Raw genomic sequence first — 25,513 nt, 5'->3', positions numbered from 1 at the left:
CAGGAGATGGAGATAAAAGGGGAGAGTTCCAGGAATGGTGGACAGTCATTAAATATGCAAAGAATCTAGAGATGGAGAATCTTATTGGAGAAATAGCCAGAAAGCCATTATCCCAGATCATAGGGTACACAAAAGGAAATAAGAAGTCAACATGCTCTTTTGCAAAATACATGACCTAGAAATCCAAAGTGAGCATTTTAACTTATCTTAGTATTTTCAACTCTTCCCTCTGAAGATTTCAGTAAGTCTTCAATTTTACCTGTTATTCATATGCTTAGGGAAATAAGTGAACATTTGGAATTATCCTGAATTAGTCAGGAAATCTACAGTATGACTTAGAGTTGAGAGTATCATTGAGAAGAAGCAGTCTAGAACTTTTGCCTATAAATGGTCAAATTTGTTTCCAGTTTTACTTTGATATGGTATTGGCACCTAATGAAAATATTCATGGGGTTTCTTCAGTTTTGTAAACAGCACCTTCTATATTGTGGGGTATTGAAATTTTCACCAGGTGGGGTATTGAAATTTCTATTTTTTTTCTGGTATTAACAGAACATCAAACAGTACTCTTTCCATCATTGTCAGTGTCATGTTAATCTTTACAATGGTTTCTTTGTATCCTACAACCCTTTTGCTACTCTATCAAAATACTCTGTTTCATGAAAATATTTTCATCATACTACCTGGCATGTTAATCTAATTTGTGTTGAGCACAATTGACCAATGATTCAGCATTCGTAATAGGTATTCATAAATACTGTACACATCTGGGGATGTATCAAGTTCATACCATAACACACCTTGGCTAGCATTTCCTTATTTTGAAATTTCTCTCATCTATGTCACTCCCACCATCCTTACTCTGGGTATGCATGTCAAATTGGGCTCCATATTATTAGTATTCCATTTAAACTTGGCTTTAATAGAAACTTGGAATTAGGTTCTCTCCCTTGCTTCTTAGAATGTTAAGGTTGATTATCAGTGCAGCAGATATTCCTAATATTTGACTAGTTTACCAGAAAAGAATATAAAGGCTAGTCCTGCAACTTATTGCTAATTTTCTGTTTGTTTTTTCCTTAGGGATCTGAGCTCTTCCATTTCAGAGTAACAGTTATTCCTGGAGTCACTTTTTGTGACTTAGCTGATGAGTTTCAGGTATGGTACAAGTTCTGGGTCTTAATGTTTGAGGGGGAAATAATTGCTAATTAGACAAAACTTAAATGGAGTATTCTCATTAAATTCTTATTAAATTTATCATTTAATAATAGCTTAGAGCTGAGAGCACTGGCAAAATTACTGGCCCATTGTTGGTATTGCAGATAAGGATGAGTACCAAGCATGAGTGGAGATTGTTTATCTCACTATTAATAATAATCAATATGTACTCAGACACGTAACATTTTAAGGTTTATAAAGAAACTTTCAACAACATTATTAAGAAGGAAGTGTAAGTAATATACTCTATACCACAAATTAAAAGAGAAAAAAATTGAGACTTGTAGACATGATGTGACCTGTAGAAGAATCACTATTGGAAATCCAGGTGTCCTGAGTCAGAGACTACTGCTCTATATGATATATCCTGTACCCTTTCTATAGCATTCTATTCAATATTGATTCCATTTCCTTAAAAAAAGCCATTCTATTGTCTTATTCTAAAATGAGGACCAGAATTGAGCACAATAGTAGAAAAGTGACATGGTCTAGGTATGATACATAGTGTATTTTATACTGTTATTCTTGTAGTTCTAATCGCATTCATTTAGAGAGGCTTAAATATCACATTTTTCACCCCAATTAAGTTTGAAACTTAAAGACATGAGAATTTTTTCTAGTCATGATTCCTTTGTTTTTTACTTTCAATCTTTTTGAAACCAAGTGTTGAACATTTTTAAGTAAAACATCTAATCATTGTTTATTATTTGAAGAATTTGTTGGCTTAATGACTTATTTGTCCTAAGTTTCCATTCCTATTATCCATTTTATCCTATTTTTTATACATACACATATATGCTTTCAGAAAAAGATGAAGTAATCAGAATTAAAAGAAAGGCTTAATATCTCTAGTTTCTGTTAACCTTTGTTGTCACACTATCCACTTCAAAACTAGTCATATTAGTTCTTCCTTTTATTTTAGCCCTCAACATAATTAAACAAACCTCTTTGTCTCATGTCCAGTATTCATTGCCAAATTCCACTAATTCTGAGCATTAGAGTTTCTGAAAATATCTTTCAACAACCATGGAACTCTTGTCTTTTCATTTTCAATTTCTTGTCTTTGTATGTCGCATACATGATATTTTAAGTGAAAAAAATGGCCAATGAGTTACTTTCTTAAAATATGACCTTTCTTTTCTTTTGCATTGGAATAATTTGTTTTTGTATTATCATGATTTTGATCCTGAAAACACCCTAATTTTAGGGAGGGAGAGGGAAAAAGGAAGGAAAATTATGGCAGTAAAAAAAAATTGTTCAAACATAGAAATGAGGATATTTGATAGAGTTGCTTTCACAAATTCTACTCATGTCTGACTCATGCAAGAGAAGGCAAGACAGAAAGACAGAGACAGACAGACAGACAGACAGCGACAGAGATAAAGAGAAATGGTAAATTATAGTAGTATTAATGGACTAATAATGTATGCCATGGCCATATGGTGAAGGTAGAGAGAGATTGAGAGGTAGTGAAATGTCTGGAAAAGTTTTGTATCGAAAACAAAAACAAAAAACTAGACATAAAGGGATGATTATAAAAGAAACAGTGAAAATATAAGGGTGGACTTGATTTGCTTACTAATCAACCCAATCCAACCCAAACCAACCCAACCCATCTAGAGTTGGAAATGATACCCAATTAATCAATGCTAACACATATCTATATATCTTTTTTAAAAGTCTTTGTAAATGACGTGATAATGCAGCAGAATGAGAAAACATATTGAGATAGACCAAGAAAGCTTGTTTGCTTCTAGGGTAGTCTATACATTTTTAAGCTAGGTTAGAACTGGATCGTTTGAGAATTTGGGATACATTTTTTTAAACTCCTAAGGAGAGCCACATTGGAACTAAAGAATGGCTTTGGCTCTGGCATGAACCAAGGTTTCTTTCTCTTCCCCTACCTTTATGTGGAGAAGGATTTTGTGAGCTTTGAAGAGTGCAGAGGGCTTTCCATAAGTATTCCAGCTTCATTTTATGGCAGTGTCCCTATTAGGTACCAAAGACATATTGGCAGTAAATTCATAGTTCTACAAGGAACCCAAAAAATAAAATAAATCATGTCTAAAGGGAGTTCCTTGAACACAGCATGAATGACAGGAAAGGGTTTCCAGATACCAAGGGTTATGAATTATCCTTTTGCCAATGGGTGTTTTCTAAGTTTGAACCTATTCTTCTCTGGACTATGTTTGATTTTCCCAGAGAGATTATCATAGATTTGGGGGAAATGTTTTTATACTAACTGTTTTAATTGTGCCAATTTAACAATTATTCCTTTTGTAACTGCTGCTTACAGTTGGTTGACTAAAATATTCTCAACTGATAATATTTGGAATAAACACACTAGTAAGGTTTTGAGCTAATGACATCAAAGAATCATATCCTATTCTTAAGTATAGCTCTAGAACCCTGGGTGGGGGGTAATTTAATCTTGCTTTGCACTTATCTTGCTCTGGACTTATCTCTGGACTTGCTCTTGATAAAGACTTATCTATGAGAATGAAAGTTGTAATAAGGTTGCTAAAAGGAAAAGGGCAAGCTCAAAATTTTGATTTTCAGTATTTTTATTCTTATGTTTGAGAATTAATTTAAAATTCAATTTTATCCTATTATTAAAAATTATAAAAAATAAAACCTCATGGGCTATATTACCTACTTATTATGAGAATTTGTTTTTCATATACTGTATTAATTCCTATATTTTAGGGAACATTACTTTGTATTCATCTGTCTTGGAGCTAGGTCAGATATACCATCCAGTCTGCATCTTTTTATATTTTTTTTTATCCTCTGGAATCCCAAAGAATGTCTTCCTTTTTAACAGAATTTGTTTAATAATCAAAGGGGACAAGGATTCTTTTCCTTTGTACACATTTCCCATGATGTAGATATGGGGAAGAGTGGATAGGTTGATGGATCCCCACTTAATTAACTATCACCAATTAAAGATGTCTTGGAATGTTCAAGGCAGAGGCGCAATAATGAGCTCCTAAAAATCAATTTATCAGACTGCCTAACCCAGCTCAGTTGATCCCTTGATTTTTGAGGGAGAACCATAGAGAATTATATCACTTTATCAGTTATGATGATGACCTAACAAATTATCAATAAACATATTCTTACCCAAAAATCAATCTCTTGAGATAATTTTAATTGTAACACTAAAAAAATCTACACGAATGTTTTAGTAAAGTAGCAGGATACAAAATGCACAAAAAATTATTTATTCTCCAAACAAAACTCTAGAAAAATACCTAGAAAACGAAAATTTATTGATTTCTAAGACAAACTGAAAAATGTAAATACAAATATAAAATAATCTTTACAGAAGCAAAGACAAACTATTAGAGAGACATTCATACATAGAGCATGTGTTGTATTAATATAACAAAAATATTAATGCTACTTTTAATAAGAGTTATCGAGTTGGAATTTAGATATCAATTAGAGTCAATGGTTAAGGTAATATAAATATTGAGGTCTTGTTTAGGCAAGACACACTAAACATAATTATGAAGGAGAACAGTGTGGTTGTGTAGATAAAAAAAAATTAGTGATATCATTTACATTTAATTTTGTTTATATTTCTTCTTATTTAATTAGATTATCTATCTTATCTCTCCTATTAAAATATAAGCTCTTGAGAGTAGAATCACTTATTTTATTTTGTGTAGATGCTATTACATTTAACAGTGCTTTGTATGTAATAGGTTTTTGGCAAATAAGTGCTTGTTAATTAAATAATCCATAAGTCAAAGTTCTTTGGCAATCAATCCTTTCATAATGCCAGTTTTAATGTATATATTTGGCATAGCAAATTGAATAACTGCAAGTGTCCAAATAAATTTTTATGTAATATTAACAAACTATAAAACCCTTGACCCAAAGGCAGATATGGAATGAGTAATAATATCACATCAAAAAGGAAGATAACTGGTAGATGCTCTTAGACTGTTTCATAGATGGGTTAAAATTTTAGAGAAATGCTTCCTAAGAGGACAAATGCCACTTCACAGAAGAATACTAAAGGCTGATAGAAGATATCCATGGGAGTTTTATGAGGCTCAAATCAAATAATGAAGGTAAAGCACTCTGAAAACTTTAACTCACTAGGTAAATTCGTTACTCTCATCATCATCATCATTATTACTAGATCATAGTAACCAAGCTTCTAATCCAGTGATGGCTTCATTCTCCGAACCTTCTACTATACTCCTGCTGAGTCAAACAATGTTTATAGAGAAATATAGGAGTGTTCTGATAAATATTTAATAACCAGGATAGGGGTGGGGAGAAAGGTCTCCTGTACACATAGCTTTTAAGTTTGATCTGTGTTATTAACTTGTAATGCTGGAAAACCAACAAGGCAATAAGTCAAAACTTCATTTATAACAATTGCTGATTTCTGAAGTGTAAATGCTCATACTGAAATAGTATCTCAGTAGCTAGTTAGAGCTAACTCTAGCCCACTCGTGGAAGTATAACAGAGACTACCAGATGTGGCTGCTTTTGATTTAATCATAAGATGTCCATACAAAGAAATTAACCAACTATAGACACCATACACATGAAATTCACTAATAAAACACTTGAAACCTGAATAACATACTTAAAAGCAATTGAAAAGAAATACATAGAACAGAACCTAGGAAACAACAAAGGAATATATATCAGAAATGTAATATTTCCTTAATTGGCATTTAAAAACAAGATGATAGGTTAAGGTGTAAAATAGGGAATCAAAGCAGCACGATGAATAAAAATAATATTCTAACCAATTGAAATACACTGCATAAATCTGGAAAATGGTAAGTCAGAGGAGACAGAAAACATCTGGAGGAGGATATGAATATTATTTGGTCTTCTAAGTCATTATAATATTCCAACACAATTAAAATGGAAATGGTACAAACGAGGAAACAAAAACTGAAAATACTACAAATAATATAATGAAATAACAGTTACACTAAAAGGACCCTAACTTCTTTGCAAAATTGCATTATGTCAGGGCCAAACAAGATTCACAATTATTCATTTACTGTAAATCCATAGTGGCACCTAAATCACAAGCAAAACCTTTAAACATGTAGTTTTTAGTTAGTAGTCAGATTAAAACTTTCTTTTTAAAAAGGACTCATAGCAGAAACACAGAAGAAAAACAATTGCTTGATCACAAGGGTTGATGGGGAGATGACTGGGGATGTAGATTCTAAGCTATCACCCTAGTACAGATATCAGTAATATGGGAATAGGTTTTGATCAATGACGCATGTAAAATCCAGTGGAATTGTGTGTCAACTATGGGAGGGGAATGGGGGGAGAGGAGGGAAGGAACGTGAATCCTGTAACTATGGGAAAATGTTCTAAATTAATTCAATAAAATTTTCAAAAAATAAATTAAAATTAATAAAATTAAAAATTAAAAGGCCTCATATTCCAATCATAAAAATTTAAAAAATACAAGTGACCCTTCTATATATAGACAAATTATGTAGTTATATATTTTATGTGAAATATTTTCAGTTTATAGAACTCAAAACTCCATAACTACTGAAAATGAAACAAAACTTATATTACATAAAGTCCCAGGATAATAAGGAGAAGCATATCATATTATAATTATAAAAATTATAATTATTAAAAAAGAGAAAATAATCTAGTCTCAGACACTTCCTAGCTGTGTGACCCTGGGCAAGTCACTTAACCCTCATTGCCTAGCCTTTTAACACTCTTCTCTTTGGAAACAATACATAGTATTGATTCTAAGGCAGAAGGTAAGGGTTTAAAAAAATAAGGAAAATCATACCTATGCAATTAACATCTTAATATATCCTCTGGTAATTGTAAAATATGTGATGATAGATCTAGAAAGTATCCTGACAAAAACTCATTCAATATTTTTAATCAATTACCAAACATATTTGTCCAAGATAAATATGGAGAAAATAATATTTCCTCATACAAACAGAGAGAAAATGATGGTTATATATCATATTAAAAGATTCTGAGGACATGACAAACTTTTAATATATATAAGGAAATATTTTTGGAATAAGTAGACATTCCTTCCCTCAGCATGCAATTGAATTTGTCCAATCGGCCTGATTTTATATATTTTATATGCTACCCATTGCACTGAGCCTACAAAAAAAGACATAGAGTTTATTTTCCAATGTGAGACAACCTGTGTGTATATGTATGTTTATGAATATATAGAAGTGATCTAGAGAATATAATCACAATCTGTTAATAATGTGTTAAAAGTAATTATAAAGATATGTGTGTGTTTAGGAATATATAGAAGTGATCTAGTGAATATAACCTCTAATTATATTAGCAAGGTGTTAAATAATAAGGTGAAATAAGGTGTTAAAACTAATAAAGATATGTGTATGCCTTCCCCACTTATCATACATGAACACATTTCTTTCCTTCAATTAAAAGGAAAAATCCTTATTGTATAAGGCAAAAGTAGACATAGGTTGGCATGACTTTGAATATCTAAGTTGTTCAAAATGCAGATTGGCTCCTAGGGAGTTCTAGGATAAACTAGGGAGCAAAAGTGGAGGAATTTCCTATTTCCTGTTGGTATATACTGCATATGATCATCCAAGCCCCAAATCCTCTCCTCTCAGAGATACTATACACAATCACACTTCTCTTGCAGTATCACAGTAGTGAGCACTCTAGACTCCAGATTATACAAGATGGCAAGAACTCCTGGTCTCTGTCAAACTCTTAAAAGATATATTTATAACCATTTATTCACTCTCTCCCATTCCCCCAGAGTTGAATAATGAAAATAATCAATCCTCACAATGAACACATAATTCAGGAAAACAAATTCCCACATTGGTCACCTATAAAAAATATGTGACTCATTCTGGAGTTCATATCTATCACCCTTCTGGTGGATGTGGTTGGTATGATTCATCTTTAGGTTGCTGAACTTGTCGTTTATTATTATTTTATTTATTAGCATTTTTAAGTCTTTCAAAGTTGTTTTTCTCCATAGTGACTTTGTCATTCTCTAAGTTCCCTTGTAGTTCTGTTCACTCTGCATCTGTTTATAGACGTCTTCTCAGTATCCTCTGAAACTTTCCATTCCATCATTTCTTACAGCAAAGTAGTGTTTCATTACTTTTGTACATCATAACTTTTTAGCCATTCCAGAATGGGCGAACACTCTCTTATAGTTATCAGTTTTAAGCTTCTACAACTAGAATTGCTATGAATATTTTTTATAGAACACAGTCACTCTCACATTTCAGTCCACTCAGACTAAATTTTGTACTTGATCCCTAACACTCTCTATCTGAATGCTGCGATAATGGTTTACACTCACAGAATATGCCAAGCAACATTCTGCCTACATGCTTAACCTACTAAATGTCTTGTTCTGAGGCTTCAATGGAATGAGTAAAGGGTTTTTTTTGTGAACTACAGTCAGGAGTTATGACATCAGTTGAGGGATCCCAGAGAATAAGAGTAAATTTAATAATTAGAGTTTGTGATGTTAAAAGATTTTTTTTTTCTTTTTCAGATCTATGTGGATGATGTACCGACTGCATTTCCAGGAAAACCTCTTATTGCTAGTGTAACAGCTGCAGTTGTAGGGGGAATCTTTTTTTTTGGATTTCTTTTTGAATTGTATAATATCCAAGTGTGGAAGCCATTTAAAAACATGTTTAGGAGGTGGAAAAGAGCCGTAGTAATAATGCGAAATAGAACATCAATTATATAAGTTCTTGCTGATAACAGGAAAAGTAAATACGTACAGGGCAACCAGTATGATTTGTTTCTTAATCAATTATATTCTTTTAAAATAATTTACAGCACAAGGCTTCATAGGGTTAAGTAGGTAAAATAAATGATAATATTAAAAACTCTTAATACTAAATTAGCTCTTTGAAAAAATGATTTAAGATATATTTATTTTTATGAATTTAACTGTCATACTATTTGGAATGTATTTGAGGATTGTGCCTAATTTTTATTCTTTTTATTCATTTTTTCCTTCACCATTATGCAATTCTCTTCCCTTTTTTGATAATCTTACTTCTCTTTTTAATGCATATCTATATTGCTACTTTGATTTATTCTGAAATTACAGTTTTGTGAAATATTAGTTTGGTCATATTTTGTAGATTTTTGCTTAAGAAGTCAGATTGTGTGCATTTACTTAAAATATAATTTATTTTCTTATCATTATATACAGTATATGAAAGAAATCAAATTTATCTTGTTATTCTCCATGTATCTGAATAACTAAAAATCAAAATAAATGAAGTTTTGTTTTCTTTTCCCAAACTATTAATTTTTATGTTAGGCTTAATTTTTTTATCTTATTCTTTCTCTCTTCCTTGATGTTAGAGTTTTTCATGTTATTTTCATGCCTTTTTATTTCTAAACATATTGGACTTATTGTTTTGCCATTTTATATTAATCAAAATGCACATTTTATTGTGAATTTTAAAATCATCTTTTTATTATAATTAAAAATATCAAATGAATTATTTGTACATCAATCTAGCTACTATATTAAATTTTAATTCTAACTAGCAACAGACTTAAATGTTATAATTTTTCATTAACCATTAATGATCCAGTTGGTTGGATTTTATTCTTTAGTTCTAATAAATTTTTTTACTTATGAATATCTTTATGAATATTTTCATGCTTTAGTTATACTTAAAATTAATGTCTCCATTTTTTAAATAATAAGGTCATACTATAGAGTATGTAATTTTGGAGTTCAATTCTATTTAGTAGTTTATATTTTATATTTTAGTCTAACAGATATTTTACCTTGCATTTTGTAAAGTCTGATGTTAACTAATTGGCTAATATTTAAGTATAACTTCTTTGTCCTTTCTTAATGAAAGGGGGATTCTTTTTCATTTATATTTTTCTATAATTTGAGAAATATAAGGCTAAGACCATTTAAGATTGCAGAATAATGAGGATCTTACCCTACAAAGATATGAAAAAGTACCCATCTGAGTCACAATCAGGAAATACCAAAAAAGTCATAGCGAGTAATTTTTTCAGCCCATATAAACAAAGGGAAACAGAGGCCTTTAGATGCTGGGACAGTGCGTAGCTAAAAGATCATCATATGGAGCTTTTAAGCACTTGGAGTGAACTAGGGCCTAAGGCTATTCACTAGAGAATAAATATTTTAATGATTCAGCATGGATGAACTATGCAAGAAGCAGGAAGAGGGCCAACTGACATCTCTATCATTCTTAACCCAGAGCTACATCACAGATCCAAAATTGATTAAGGAGGTAACTTTTTCCTAAAGGTGATAGATAAGAACAAAGAGCAGTCACTAGTTTTAAAGCTCTGTCCTGGATCAAAAGTAGAAACTAGTAGCAACTTTGTGGTTCTATCCTAGAAAAGAATTTCAGTTTAAGTCCCATTTTAATGAGATATCTGAAATTTACTGATAAGAGCAAGGAATTCAGACCAGGGGATATTGCTCCAAGGCTGCAAAGACTTCTAACTAGCTAAAAGTGGCTGGGGCAAGCAGGAGTAGTATATTGAAGTTCCAACCAGGGAAAACCCACACTTGTGTTGCCCAGACACAGACCTAAGATAAGAGTTTGTAATGCTCAGACCAAGAGGGAAGTATCTTGATAATCCTGGTTAAAAGAGTTTTGTGTGCCTGGCCTGGTGCCTGATCCTTATAGAACACAGATAAAACAGTCAGTATAAAGACCAAAGACAAAACATGACGAATCAGGGTTTAGTTTTTCTTCTAAGAAGTGTGTGGAGGTTGACCCCCCCAAAAAAGTCCTAATTCAAAAAATAAGGCTTGAAAAGTGTGAAGTAATTCCACCATTAAGTTATTATTACACTAACAGGGATACAAAGATGAGAACAACTTCAAAACATCTACAACCAAAGCTTTCAAATAATGACACAGGTAGGCCACAAGGTCAAAAAAATTTTCTGAAAGAAATGAAGAGTTTATTTTTTAAAGAATTTTAAAGGACACAAAAATGATGTGAATATTAGCAGAAAGAACTGAAATAATGAAAGACTTAGAGGGAAGATTTAGGAAGAAAATATTTTGGTACAGGGGGAACAAAATCATATCCCTACAATAGAACTCTTAGAAATTAGAAAAGACCATCAAAAAATGAATCTTCCAGGGGTGAAGCCAAGGGTGGAGTAATCCATAGCAGCTCCGTGCCTCCATGAGAATCCTCTCTATTCAAGATTAAAATATTACCACAAAACGAATACAGGGGAGAAAGAACCAAGAAGGAGACAGAGTGAAATAACTTGTAAGAAAAGAAAAGCTCCAAAAATAGGCAACAAACATCTGGGGCATGTTTTGGGGGAGTGAATGGTCACTAATGGGCTTTGAGCCAGTAACAAGTCTAGCAGGAGGTTGGAGTTGGATGTTATGAAGGATGAGCAAACTCAGCTGGGAATGAACTTGGTTCAGGTTCAAATCCAAACCCTGAAAGCTAAGTGCTCAGTGAACCTTCACTGCTAACTGCTAGGCTCCTTTAAGATGTCTAGCAGTCAGCCCCTCCCTGCTGAGGCAACTGTCTCTTATTGGATGGTGGCAAACCAGCAGGAAGTGGGTGCCTGAACTTCCTGCCCCACCAATGGGGTAGACTAAATCTCAATTGCTTAGAATTCTCTCTTCTTTCCTATCCTCCTTAGCCTTGGTGGTAAAGAAATAACCATAAGATTCTCTGGTTAAAGGCTAAGGGATTTATTGAAAACTGGGAAGGAATAGGCAAGGTAAGAGGTCTTGGTGTTACTAAGCTGTTACTACGGTCTTGCTGGATGATGCTGGAAGGTCCTAAGAAGGTCATGGCAGGCCGAGGACTAGCTGCTCTCAGCCAGAGCTAAGCTGTCTCTGGTCGAGATTGATAGGATCTTCTGGCTAATTTAGTTGATAATGAAGAAAGTTATTATTGAGTTGCTCTTAAAGAAGGTCCTAATATCTAGGCTATCCTAAGTTCCTACTCACGTTCCTCCTCCCTCAACCCTTTTCTGCTCCCACACACCCAGGTCCAGGGGAAGGGGTAGATGAGTGGACAGGGTGAAGTCTGGGGAAAACAGAACCCAGGCTTCGGTTTGCAGGGGCTTTTATAGTCTCAGCCTAACCACCAGCTGGCACCTGGCCCATGGCCCATGCAATCAGCAACATTCCATCCAGGGCAACTGACAGCTTTGCCTAAGCTAATATTGCAATGCAAAACCCTGCATTACAGGCACTGGGTTGAGAGGAGAGCAGACCCAGCAAGAAGCTATATCAAGGAGGGAAGAGCAAACCAAGAGCAAGATATAAACTCCCACACACCCCACCATCTACAGTCCAATGTTCAGGAACTTATATCCAAGCCAACATCCAGATCCTGAGATCCTGCCTGATCAAATAGAGGTACAAACCAACCCATACCCCTTGAAATTTCAAAGCTGTGGAGAAGTCCTGAACCCCTGACCAGGGAATTTTAGTCTGACTAACTATAAGGACATAGTTCACACTTTGGGGTGGTTGATAGTACTAAGTACTAAGTATTGGTCTTTCTGCCTAGAGCTCTGGGCAGAGTTCCAATATAGAACAATCAAGTCTGTGACTGACTGAATCAAGTACACAGCCCCTAACCTGATCAAGATCAGAGTGAGAACAAAAACTTACAACTAAGCCTGAGGAAGTCTTAAAGCTATCAGCATCTCAAGGGTCAATTGAATCAGCAGAGGAAAGGGACTCAAAGAGCTCTCAGCCTCAGATCATCACATGATGACCCCCAAGTCTACCTATAATTAGATGGGAAAATGAGCAACAACAACAAAAAAAATCACCTAAATCTAAAGCATTTTTATGGAGGCAAAGAGCAAGGTATAGACACAAAAAGGGACAGTGAAAGTAAAGGAAACATATAAAAAATCCAAAAGAAAAATATGGACTGGACACAGATTCTGGAAGAATTCAAGAAAGACTTCAAAAACCAATTAATAGAGACAGAGGAAAAGTGGGGAAGAGAAATGAAAATGATGCAAGGAGAAATGGACCAATTGAAAAAGGAGAACCAAAAACTGAGAGAGGAAAATCAGGCCTTAAAAATCAGAATTGACCATCTAGAAACTAAAGATTTCATGAGAAATCAAGAAACAATAAAGCAGAATCAAAGGAATGAAAAAAAGAGGAAAACATGAAATATCTTATTGAAAGAATAACTGACCTAGAAAATAGATCTAGAAGAGACAATTTGAGAATTATTGGACTATTTGAAAGTCATGAAGAAAAAAACTTGGATATCATATTACAAGAAATTGTCAAAGATAACTGCCCAGAGATCCTTGAACAAAAAAAATAAAATTGAAAGTGAAAGAATTCACAGATCACATCCAGAAAGAAATCCTCAACTGACAACTTCCAGGAATGTAATAGCTAAATTCACGAGCCACTAGTCAAGAGAAAATACTTCACACAGCCAGAAAGAAAGTATTCAAATACCATGGAGGTATCAGGACCACTCAGACCTAGTGACCTCTACATTAAAGGTTCATAAGGTACAAAATATAATATTCAAGAAGGCAAAAGATTTGGGTTTACCACCCAGAGTCACCTATCCAGCAAGACTGAGTAAATTCTTTCAGGGGAAAAAATGGGCATTCAATAAACTAGGAGATTTCCAAGCATTTCTGCGGAATAAGCCAAACCTAAACAAAAAATTTGAAGACCAAATACAAGACACAAGGGAAGCCCAGAAAGGTAAATAAGAAATAAAAAATTTAAGGGACTCATTAAGGTAAAAATATATGTCTATATGAAAAGAAGATCTCTGTAATTCTTAAAAATTACTCTTAGTAATAAACAAGATAAAAGGAATTATCTCAGAAAGAGGGTGGAGAAGTAAGCTGATTATGATAATATGAGGTATATGATGATATATGATATAATGTATATGTAAATGTGATGATATAGAATGATATGTATGTATGATACAATATGTCTGCATATGAATGACATAAAAATCAATGAAGGGCTAAAAGAGAGGGGTTCACTGAGAGAATAGGAAAGGGAGAGACAGAATGGAGTAATTACATAACAAAAGATGAGAGAAAAATCAATGCAGAGAGGATAAGGGTTGTGATGGGAAATCCTTAAACTTTTAGTGGGGTATAGAATTCTATCACCATAAAGAAAAGAAGAAGGGGAACAAGACAAGGGAAGGGAGTATAATTGAAGGGAGGAGGAATTGGAGGAATGACAAAAAGCAATGATGAGGAGGAAAAGAGTGAAAGGTAATAGAGTAGAATCTAAAGTGGATAATGCTATGGAGGGCAATGCACAGTTAATAATCATAACACTAAATGTGAATGGGATGAACTCACCCATTAAATGGAATCAGATAGCAGAATGAATTAAAAACCAGAATCCTACCATATGTTGTTTACAAGAAACACATTTAAGGCAGGGTCACACACACAGATTCAAGGTAAAAGACTGGAGCAGAATTTATTATGCATCATCTAAATTTTAAAAAGCATGAGTAGCAATCATGATACCAGACAAAGCCAAAGTAGAAACTGATCTGATTAAAAGAGATAAGGAAGGAAATTAAATTTTGCTAAAAGATACTATAAACAATGAAGTAATATCAATACTAAATATTTATGTGCCAGATGGTATGGCATCTAGATTTCTAAAGGAAAAATTGAAGGAATATGAGTAGGAAATAGATAGTAAGACCATACTACTAGGGGATCTCAACCTTCCCCTTTCAGAACTAGATAAATCAAACCAAAAAATAAATAAGAACTAAGAAAAGTGAATGAAATTCTAGAAAAATTAAAGTTAATAGCTATCTGGAGAAAACTGAAGATATCGGATAAACAGGAATATACCTACTTCTCAGCAGTACATGGTACTCATACAAAGATCAATAGTGTACTACGGCATAGAAATATTGCAAACAAATGAAGAAAAGCAGAAATAATAAGTGTCTCCTTTTCAGAACATAATGTGGTAAAAATTATAATTAACAAGGGTACATGGAAAGGCAAATTTAAAGTTAATTGGAAACTAAATAATCTAGTTCTTCAAAACTGATGGGTCAAAGAACAAATTGTAGAAACAATTAAAGACTTCATTAAACAGAATGATAATGAGGAGACTTTAAAAACCTATGTTATTCAACATAGTACTAGAAACACTAGCAGTAACAATTAGAGAAGAAAAAGAAATTGAAGGTATCAAAATAGGCAATGAGGAGACTAAGCTATCACTTTTTGCAGATGATATGATGGTCCACTTAAAAAATCCTAGAGAATCAATGAAGAAGCTTGTAGAAATAATCAACAACTTTAGCAAAGTTGCAGGATACAAAATAAATGCACATAAATCATCAGCATTTCTATATATTTCCAACACATCACAGCAGCAAGAGGTAGAAAGAGAAACACTATTTAAAATCACCCTAGATAATATAAAATCCTAAGGAATCTATCTACCAAAACAAACACAGGAATTATATGAAAACAGCCACAAAACACTTTCCAAACAAAACTAGATCTAAACAATTGGAAAAACATTGATTGCTCGTGGGTAGGATGAGCTAACATAATAAAAATTACCATTCTACCATAATTTATTTAGCGCCATACCTATCAAACTACCAAAAAACTTCTTTACTGAATTAGGAAAAACTATAACAAACTTCATTTGGAATAACAAAAGATCAAGAATATCAAGGGAAATAATGGAAAAAATGTGAAGGAAGGGGGCCTAGCAATACCAGATATTAAACTATACTATAAAGCAGCAGTCATAAAAACAATATGGTACTGGATAAGAGATAGAAAGGAGGATCAGTGGAATAGACTTGGGGTAAGTGACGTCATTAAGACTGTCTAAGATAAACCCAAAGAGCCCAACTTTTGGGACAAAAATCCACTATTTGACAAAAACTGTTGGGAAAATTGGAAAATAATATGGGAGAGATTAGGTTTAGATCAACATCTCACACCCTACACCAAGATAAATTCAGAATGGGTGAATGACTTGAATATAAAGAAGGAAACTATAAATAATTTAAGTGAACACAAAATAGTATACTTGTCAGATCTCTGGGAAAGGAAAGATTTTAAAACTAAGCAAGAGTTAGAGAAAATTATGAAATGTAAATTAAATGGTTTTGATTTTATTAAACAAAAAAGCTTTTGTACAAACAAAATTAATGCAGCCAAAATCAGAAGGGAAACAACCAATTAGGAAAAAATATAACAAAAAACTCTGACAGGGGTCTAATTACTCAAATATACAAGGAGTTAAATCAATTGCATAAAAAGTCAAGCCATTCCCTAATTGATAAATGGGCAAGAGACATGAATAGGCAATTTTCAGGTAAAGAAATCGAAAGATCCATAAGCACATGAGAAAGTGTTCTAAATCTCTAATAATTAGAGAAATGCAAATCAAAACAACTCTGAGGTATCACCTCACACCTAGCAGATTGGCTAAAATAAAAGAAGGGGAGAGTAATGAATGCTGGAGGGGATGTGGCAAAATTGGGACATTAATGCTTTGCTGGTGGAGTTGTGAACTGATCCTACCATTCTGGCTGGCAATTTGGAACTATGCTCAAAGGGCACCCTTTGATCTAGCCATACCATTGTTGGGTTTGTACCCCAAAGAGATCATAGATAAACAGACTTGTATGAAAATATTTATAGCCATGCTTTTTATGGTGGCAAAGAACTGAAAAAGGAGGGTATGTCCTTCAATTGGGGAATGGCTGAACAAATTGTGGTATATGCTGGTGATGGAATACTATTGTGCTAAAAGGAATAATAAACTAGAGGAATTCCATATGAACTGGAAAGATCTCCAGGAATTGATGCAGAGCGAAAGGAGCAGAGCCAGAAGAACACTATACACAGAGACTGATATACTATGGTAAAATCGAATGTAATGGACTTCTATACCAGCAGCAATGCAATGACACAGGACAGTTGTGAGGAACTTATGGTAAAGAAAGCTACCCACATTAAGAGGAACAACTGCAGGAGAGGAAACATAGAAGAAAAAAAACTGCTTGAACACATGGGTTGAGGTGGACATGACTGGGGATGTGGACTCAAAACGACCACACCAATGCAACTAACAAAAATTTGGAAATAGGTCTTGATCAATGACACATGTTAAAACCAGTGGAAAAGAGCACCAGCCATGGGTGGGGAGATTGTGGGGGGTGAAGGATAAAGTAGGAGCCTGAATCATGTAACCATGTTAAAAATGAATATTAATAAAAAATTTAAAAATTTAAAAAAACCTATGGAATACAGCCAAAGCAGCACTGAGGGGAAAAATTGTATCTCTGAGAGCCTATATCAACAAAATAGAGAGTGAAATGGATGAATATTTAGAAAACTATAAATTGCCTAGATTAACAAAAAAGGAAATAGAATACTTAAATAATCCCATTTCAGAAAAAGTAATTGAACGAGCCATCAAGGAACTTCCTAAGAAAAAAATCCCCAGGGCCAGATGGATTCACAAGTGAATTCTACCAAACATTTAAAGAACAACTAATCCCAATATTATACAAATTATTTGAGAAAAGAAAGGAGTGAGGAAAAGTTCCTTTTTTATGACACAAATATGATGCTGATTCCAAATTCAAGCATATCAAAAACTGAGAAAGAAAACTACATACCAATCTCCTTAACTATGAACATAAATGCAAAAATCTTAAATAGAATACTAGTAAAAAGTCTCCAGGAAATTATCACAAGGATTATTCACTATGATCAGGTGGGATTTATGCCAGGAATGCAAAGACAGTTTAATATTGGGAAAACCAGGCATATAATTGACCATATCAGCAACCAAATCAACAGAAATCACATGTTTATCTCAATATATGCAGAAAAAGCCTTTCACAGAATATAACTCCCATTCCTATTGAAAACACTAGATAGTAGAAGAATAGCTGGGCCTTTCCTCTAAATAATAAACAATATCTATTTAAAACCATCAGCAAGTATGATCTGCAATGGGGACAAGTTAGAAGCCTTCCCAATAACATCAGGAGTGAGGCAAGGATGCCCATTATCAGCTCTATTATTTAATTTCTAGAGATACTAGAGGTAGCAATTAAGAAGAAAAAGAAATTGAAGGGATTAAAGTAGGAAACGAGGAAATTAAATTATCACTCTTTGCAGATGATATGATGGTATATTTAACTATATATAAACGAACTAAAAGACTAGTGGAGATAATTAACTTTTTGCCGTGTATAAGATAAACCCACATAAATCATCAGAATTTCTATATATTTCTATATATTTCCAACTACACTCAGTAGCAGGAATTAGAAAGAGAAACTCCATTTAAAATCACCCTAGACTATATAAAATATTTAGGAAGAACAAAAGATCAAGAATATTAAGGGAAATAATGGGAAAAAATGTGAAGGATGGGGGCCTAATAGTATCAGATCTTAAACTCTACTATAGTCATCAAAACAATATGGTACAAGTTAAGTGAGAGAAGGGTGGATCAATGGAATAGACTAGGGGTAGATGACCTCAGTAAGCTAGTGTTTGATAAACTCAAAGAGCCCAGCTTTTGGGACAAGAACTTAGTATTTGACAAAATCTGCTGGGGAAATTGGAAAACAGTATGGGAAAAATTAGGTTTAGATCAATATCTTACACCCTATACCAAGATAAATTCAAAATGGGTAAATGACTTAAATATAAAGAGTGAAATCATAAATAAATTAGGTGAATATAGTATAGTATACCTGTCAGATCTGTGGGAAAGGAAGAAATTTAAAACCAAACAAAGGATAGAGAATATTGCAAATTTAAAATGAACGTTGACTATAGCAAATTAAAAAGGTTTTGTACAAGCAAAACCATCAACCAAAATTAGAAAGAAAGCAACAAACTGGGAGAACATTTTTACAACAAAATTCTCTGTCAAAGGTTTAGTTTCCCAAATATATAAGGAACTAAGTCAAATTTACAAAAAAAATCAAGCCATTCCCCATCAACAAATGGTCAAGGGACGTGAATAGGCAGTTCTCACATGAAGAAATCAAAACTATCAATGAGCACATGAAAAAGTGTTCTAAATCCCTCCTGATTAGAAAAATGCAAATTAAAACAACTCTGAAATACCACTTTACATCTAGTAGACTGGCCAATATGGCAACAAGGAAAGTAATAAATGTTTGGAGGGATGTGGCAAAATAGGGACTCTAATACACTGCTAATGGAGTTGTGTCCAACCATTCTGGAGGACAATTTGGAACTGTGCACAAAGGGCTTTAAAAGAATGCCTGCCCTTTGACTAAGCCATACCACTGCTAGGTTTGTACCCCAAAGAAATAATAAGGAAAAAGACTTGTACAAAAATATTGATAGTAGAGCTCTTTGTGGTAGCAAAAATTTGGAAAATGAGAGGGTATCCATCAATTGGGGAATGACTCGATAAATTGTGGTGTATGTTTGTGACAGAATATTATTGTATTGAATAAAGAAGTAGAGGAATTCCATGTGAACTGGAAAGACCTCCAAGAATTGATGCAGAGTGAAAGGAGCAGAACCAGGAGAACATTGTACACAGAGATTGATATATTATTGCACAATCGACTTCTCTACTAGCAGCAATGCAATGATCCAGGACAATCCAGAGGAACTTAGAGAAAGACCACTATCCACATCCAGTGAAAGAACTGTGGAAATAGAAATGCATTAGAAAGTTTTGTGATCAATCACATAGTGTGACAGGGATATGATTGGGATTTTGATGTTAAAGGAAGGCTCTTCTGCAGATATGAATAACATGGAAATACGTTGTGAACAATGATATATGTATAACCCAGTAGGACTGCTTGTCAGCTTCAGGAGAGGAGTGGGAAGAGGGGGGTGAATCATGAATCATGTAACAATGGAAACATTCTGAATTTTAAAAGGAAAATAAAAAGGAAAGAACTGGGAACTGAGAAGGTGTCTGTCAATTAGGCAATGGATGAACAAACGGCACTATATAATTTTAATGGAATACTATTGTGCCATAAGAAATAGATGAGTTCAGAAAAACCTGGAAAGATTTATATGAATTGATGTAAAGTGAAGTGAGTAGAACCAGTAAACTATTTTATATAGAAACATAAATATCATATGATAATCAATTGTGAAGGAGTCAACTATTACCAGCAAAACAAGAGCCCAACATAACCCTAAGGGACTCATGACAAAAAATGCTATCCAAAATTAGTTTCTGACTGCAGATCAAAGTATACATCTTTCACTTCATTTTCTTCATGAATTTTTATGATATGTGTAATATGTCTTTTGTCATGGCATGAAGAATACGGAAATATATAATGCATGAAAGCACTAGTATAACTAATAACATATCATTTACTACTTCATGGCATTGGGGGATAGAGGAAGAGAATCTGAATTGAAAATATCAGAAAACAACTATAAAAATTACAGATTGATAATACAAAAAATTGTAATCGAAAAGAATAAAGAAAATCATTCTTAAACTTTTTCCTTCAAATTTGCTATTCACAGTATTAATACAAATTGATTAAGGCTTTATACATCTCTACCTTTGAACTTTTATTAAAGTCCTTTAATTCTCCAACAGACTTTTATTAAAGGTCCCATTTTGTTTCCAGATGAATAGATTTAACCAATTCATATCACTCCTTTAGCTATTAAAGTGAAGAGTCTTGATTTTTTTAAAAAAGGATTTACCATTTAAACACTCAAATCCAGCCTTAATTTTATCCACTGAGATAACTTCTTGTAAGATTACATAATTAACAAAATGCCTGATATATGTGTTTTGTATCAATCAATCCCTTTCTGGCTAAACATTTATGAGGGTTACTTTCATTATTCACTATAACAGGAAGGTCTTATCTGTGGACACCTCCTCAAATGCATATACCCTGCCACAACACTACTTGTCAGATGTCTCACAGGAAAAAGGAGACTAGGTGCAAGATGCATTATAGGAAGAAGGTGGCATAGGACACAAAGCTTCCTTGATCTCCTAATACTCCCCACAAACAACCAAAAATAATTCTGTGGAATTGATGCTAAAAGTGACCAAAAAAACAGGAGTCTAGAGTGAACCTGAACAGTCAAAGACAACTAGGGAGGAAGGTTTATGACTTCCCTGGCCTCTCAGTATGACTGCCACAAGCCTGCAGGGAGCAGGAATAGAGAAAAGAAAAGTAGCATCAGTAAGGTAGACCCTACAGGACAGGATTGGCAGCCTCACTTTGTTCGCTGAACACTGGAGTTTGCATCTCTGAGGATACCACTGGAATATATAGTTGGAGGCCCCTAGGAGCAGCTGTGTCTGCTGCAGCCATGGCTCTAGGTATCTCCACTGGCCTATAGTTAGGAATTGAAGGAATGGACACAGCAGAGTCTATAAGCACCAAGCCCTAAGAGAAGGAACTCATCTCACTGCTAAGAAACAAGGGACTTTAGAGACTCAAGGAGCAAAAGTCTATATACTTGCTCTTTCCCGGACTCTCAGAAGAAGAGGAAGAAGGAAGGAAGGAGCACACACTAACAAGGGTAGCTGCTGAGGTACTAGGGCCCTGTCAGCTGTGGTCAGTCCTAGGAGAATGGAGTCCCTGGTTGTTGCCACAGGGGGAGGCGGATTGGCTGCTTGCAGCTGTAGTGGCAGAACTGACCATGAGCTCTGATTGGAGTGCCTGAGGCCAATCACAGACTGAAGTTTGAGCAGAGACAAGGAGTATATCTAACCCTGAACTGGAATAATTAAATAGAACACAGGGGAAAAAAAAACCACACACAAAATCCTGAAACCTGAGGTAACATTTCCTAACATACTAGCAACACTGAACTGCAGTAAAAAGCAAATAATTAAATTTATTGGCCTGGATGCTAAAATCTAAATAAACACACACACACACACACACACACACACACGAGCAAGCAAAGGAGAAAGGACATAACTATTGACAGTCATTATGGGGACCACTCAAACTCAAAGGCCAGTCAAGTAAAGACATCTATTTAAAAATAGCAAAGAAATACAATAAACAACTGCAAGCTCAGAAAGAGCTTTTTGGAAGAGTTTTTAAGTGACCTTAAAAAAAATAAGAGAGGTTGAGGAAAAAATAGGAAAAGAAATAACACCAAAGCAGGAAAACCAAATTATGAAAGATCACTCAAAAGGAAAAGGAGATCCAGAAACTTAGGGAAAATTAATATATTAAGAACTAGAATTGGACAAGGAGAAGCTAACAATTCCTTAGACAAGAAATAATGAAACAAAATCAAAAGAGTAAATTAACAGAAGAGAGTATGCAATATCTTATCACAAAAACAAATGACCTGGAAAAATAGATAAAAAAGAAACAATATAAGAATATTTGGATTCCCAGACAATTACAATCAAAAAGGAGAAACAGGCTATTATATTTTTAGAGCAGCTGAAAATGTTTCTTTTTTTTAGGAAACAAATGGGAAATATACATTAAGAGTTGGAAAGTTATTCAAGCTCATTGACCTAGACATCCCATTACTAGGATTAAGTTGCCAAGAGCATTATTGAGAGAGTAAAAAGCTGTGTATGCATGAAAATATTAATGGAAGTTTTGTTAATAAGACAAAATAACTGGAAATAACATATGCAATGATTGGGGGAAAAGACTGAGTATACTGTGATATTTGAATGTAATGGATTGTATTATGTTATTGGAAATGACAAATATTTCAACTATAAAGAAAGTAAGGGAAATAAGTGAAGAGAAGAAAAGGAACTAAGAATAATACATGCTATGATTACATTTTTCAAAAAACAGCCAGGAAAATGGAAAAATATAAAACAAATCTAAAGGAAACTCAAAAGTAAAGGATATTTATATTAGCACACATAGTACATATTACATATTTTTAATTGTAAACAATGTGAATTTTAATTTTTAATTCTTTTAATTCAAAGATACTTTATTTTCTCATTGACATGTAATAATAATTTTCAGTGCATTCTTTCCAAAATTATAATATCCAAATTGTCTCTCTTTTCCCTTCCCTCTCCACTCAGTGATGGTAAGCAATTTGATCTGGACTTTACATTATCATGCAAAAACCCTTACATATTGGCATAGTTGCAAAAGCACACTCAAACAAAACCAAAATCCTGAAATAAAATGGAAACCAAACCAATAAAAAACATAATATGGTTTGATCTTCTTCTGACTCCAGCAGTTCTTTCTTTGGAGATAGATAGTAGTCTTTGTCATAAGTCTTTCAGAATTTTCCTGGATCATTGTTTAGCTGAGGGTAGCTAAGTCTTTCACAGTTGATCATCATACAACATTGCTCTTACTCTGCATGATATTCTCCAGGTTCTGCTTATTTCACTCTGTATGAGTTCATGTAGACATTTCCAGCTTTTCCTTTCTTATAACACAATAGTATTCCATCACCATCATATACCGTAATTTTAGTTATTCCCAAATTGGGCATTCCTTCAATTTCCAATTCTTTGCCACCACAAAAAGAGCTGCTTTGAATATTTTTTTGCACAAGTAGGTCCTTCTCCCCTCCCCCTTTTTTTATTTCTCTGAGATATAGACCCAGTAATGACTTATAGGATCAAAGAATATATATGCTCAGTTTTATGATACTTTGGGCATAGTTCCAAATTGTCCTCCAGAATGGTTGGATCAATTCACAACTCCATCAATAATGCATTAGTGTACCAATTTTGTCACATCCCATCCAAAATTTATCATCATTTACTGTCATATTGGCCAATCTGACAGGTGTGAGGTGGTACCTCAGAGTTGTTTTTATTTGCCTTTCTCTAACCAAGAGTTATTTAGAACTTTTTTTATGTAATTATTGAAAACTTGGATTTCATCATCTGAAAATTACTTGTTTCTGTCTTTTGGCTGTCAGTTTGGGAACAGTTTGCATTCTTATAAATTTGACAATTCTCTACAAAACTAAAAAAATAAGACATTTATTACAGATATTTGTTATAAAATTTTTCTCCCCGTTTACTGTTTCCCTTCTAAACTTTGTTATATTGGCTTTGTTTGTACAAAAACCTTTTAACTTAATAAAAATTGTTCATTTTAACATCTTGTAATGTTCTCTATCTCATTTGGTCATAAATTCTTCCCTTCTCCACAGATCTGCCAAGTAGACTATTTTAATCTCACCTAATTTACTTATTGTATCACTTTTTATATCTAAATCATTCACCCATCTTTACTTTATCTTGGGTGTGAAATATTGGTCTATAACTAGTTTCTGTCATACTGTTTTCCAGTAGTTTTGCTAAATAGTGAGCTTTTATCACAAAAGCTGGGGTCTTTGTTTTATCAAACAATCGGTTGTTAAAGTCATTTACCCCAGTATATTGTGTATCTAATCTAATCCACTAATTTACCATTCTATTTCTTGGCCAGTATTAGATTGTTTTGATGATTACTGCTTTATAATACAGTTTGAAATCTGGTATAGCTAGGCTACTTTCCTTCACATTTTTTTCATTAATTCTCTTGATAGTCTTCACCTTTGTTATTTTTAGTAAGGTGCAATTTCCTTCCTTATTTCTTTTAATTAGATCTAGTTTTGCTTTAGCTTTGTCTGAAATCAGATTGCTACTGCTACTTTTTTTACTTCAGATGGTGCACAATAAATTCTGCTCCAGGACCTTACCTTTTACTCTGTGTATGTCTCTGCCTGTCTCAAAAATGTGTTTTCATAAATAACATATAATAAGATTCTGATTTTTAAACCACTTTTCTGTCTTCTGTTTTGTGAATGAGTTCATCCCATTCACATTCACAGTTATGATTACCAACCTTATATTCCCTCCATCTTATTTTCCCCTTTTGATCCTGTTCTTTCATAAGTGTTTTGCTTTTAATCACCATCCCATACTTACTTCTCCCTTCTATTACTCATTCCCTTATTTTATTCCTTCCTACTTCTCTATAGGGAAATATACAATTCTATATCTGAATGATTATGGTTGTTATTCCCTTTCTGAGCCAATTTCAATGAGAGTAAGGGTTAAACATTACCAATTTCCACCCTCATCCTTCCCTCTACTGTAATAGTTTTTCACATCTTTAGGTGAGATAATTTACCCCAATCCACTTCTCCCTTCCCTTTTCTCAATGTAATCTTTTTTCCCCACCCCTTCATTTTTTTTGCCTATCATGTCATTTTAATCACCTTACTATCACGCCCTCCATATATATATATATGGAGGGCGTGATAGTAAGGTGATATA

General features: G+C 33.6%; 1 protein-coding gene across 1 annotated transcript in view; it reads left to right on the top strand.

The window, feature by feature from the left end:
* The window catches only part of LOC123234050 (cation channel sperm-associated protein subunit beta-like), a 168,612-nt gene extending 159,653 nt beyond the window's left edge, over positions 1-8,959 (top strand). The window contains exons 24-25 of the mRNA XM_044660001.1: positions 1,081-1,155; positions 8,759-8,959. Coding sequence (XP_044515936.1) covers positions 1,081-1,155; positions 8,759-8,959 — 276 coding nt within the window. The remainder of the gene's footprint in view (positions 1-1,080; positions 1,156-8,758) is intronic.
* Positions 8,960-25,513: the final 16,554 nt, after the last annotated feature.

Source organism: Gracilinanus agilis, chromosome 2 (genome assembly GCF_016433145.1).
Source record: "Gracilinanus agilis isolate LMUSP501 chromosome 2, AgileGrace, whole genome shotgun sequence".
Taxonomy (NCBI): Eukaryota; Metazoa; Chordata; class Mammalia; order Didelphimorphia; family Didelphidae; genus Gracilinanus; species Gracilinanus agilis.
The sequence above is the reverse complement of the archived record's forward strand: the minus strand, read 5'-3'. Positions and strand labels throughout refer to the sequence as shown.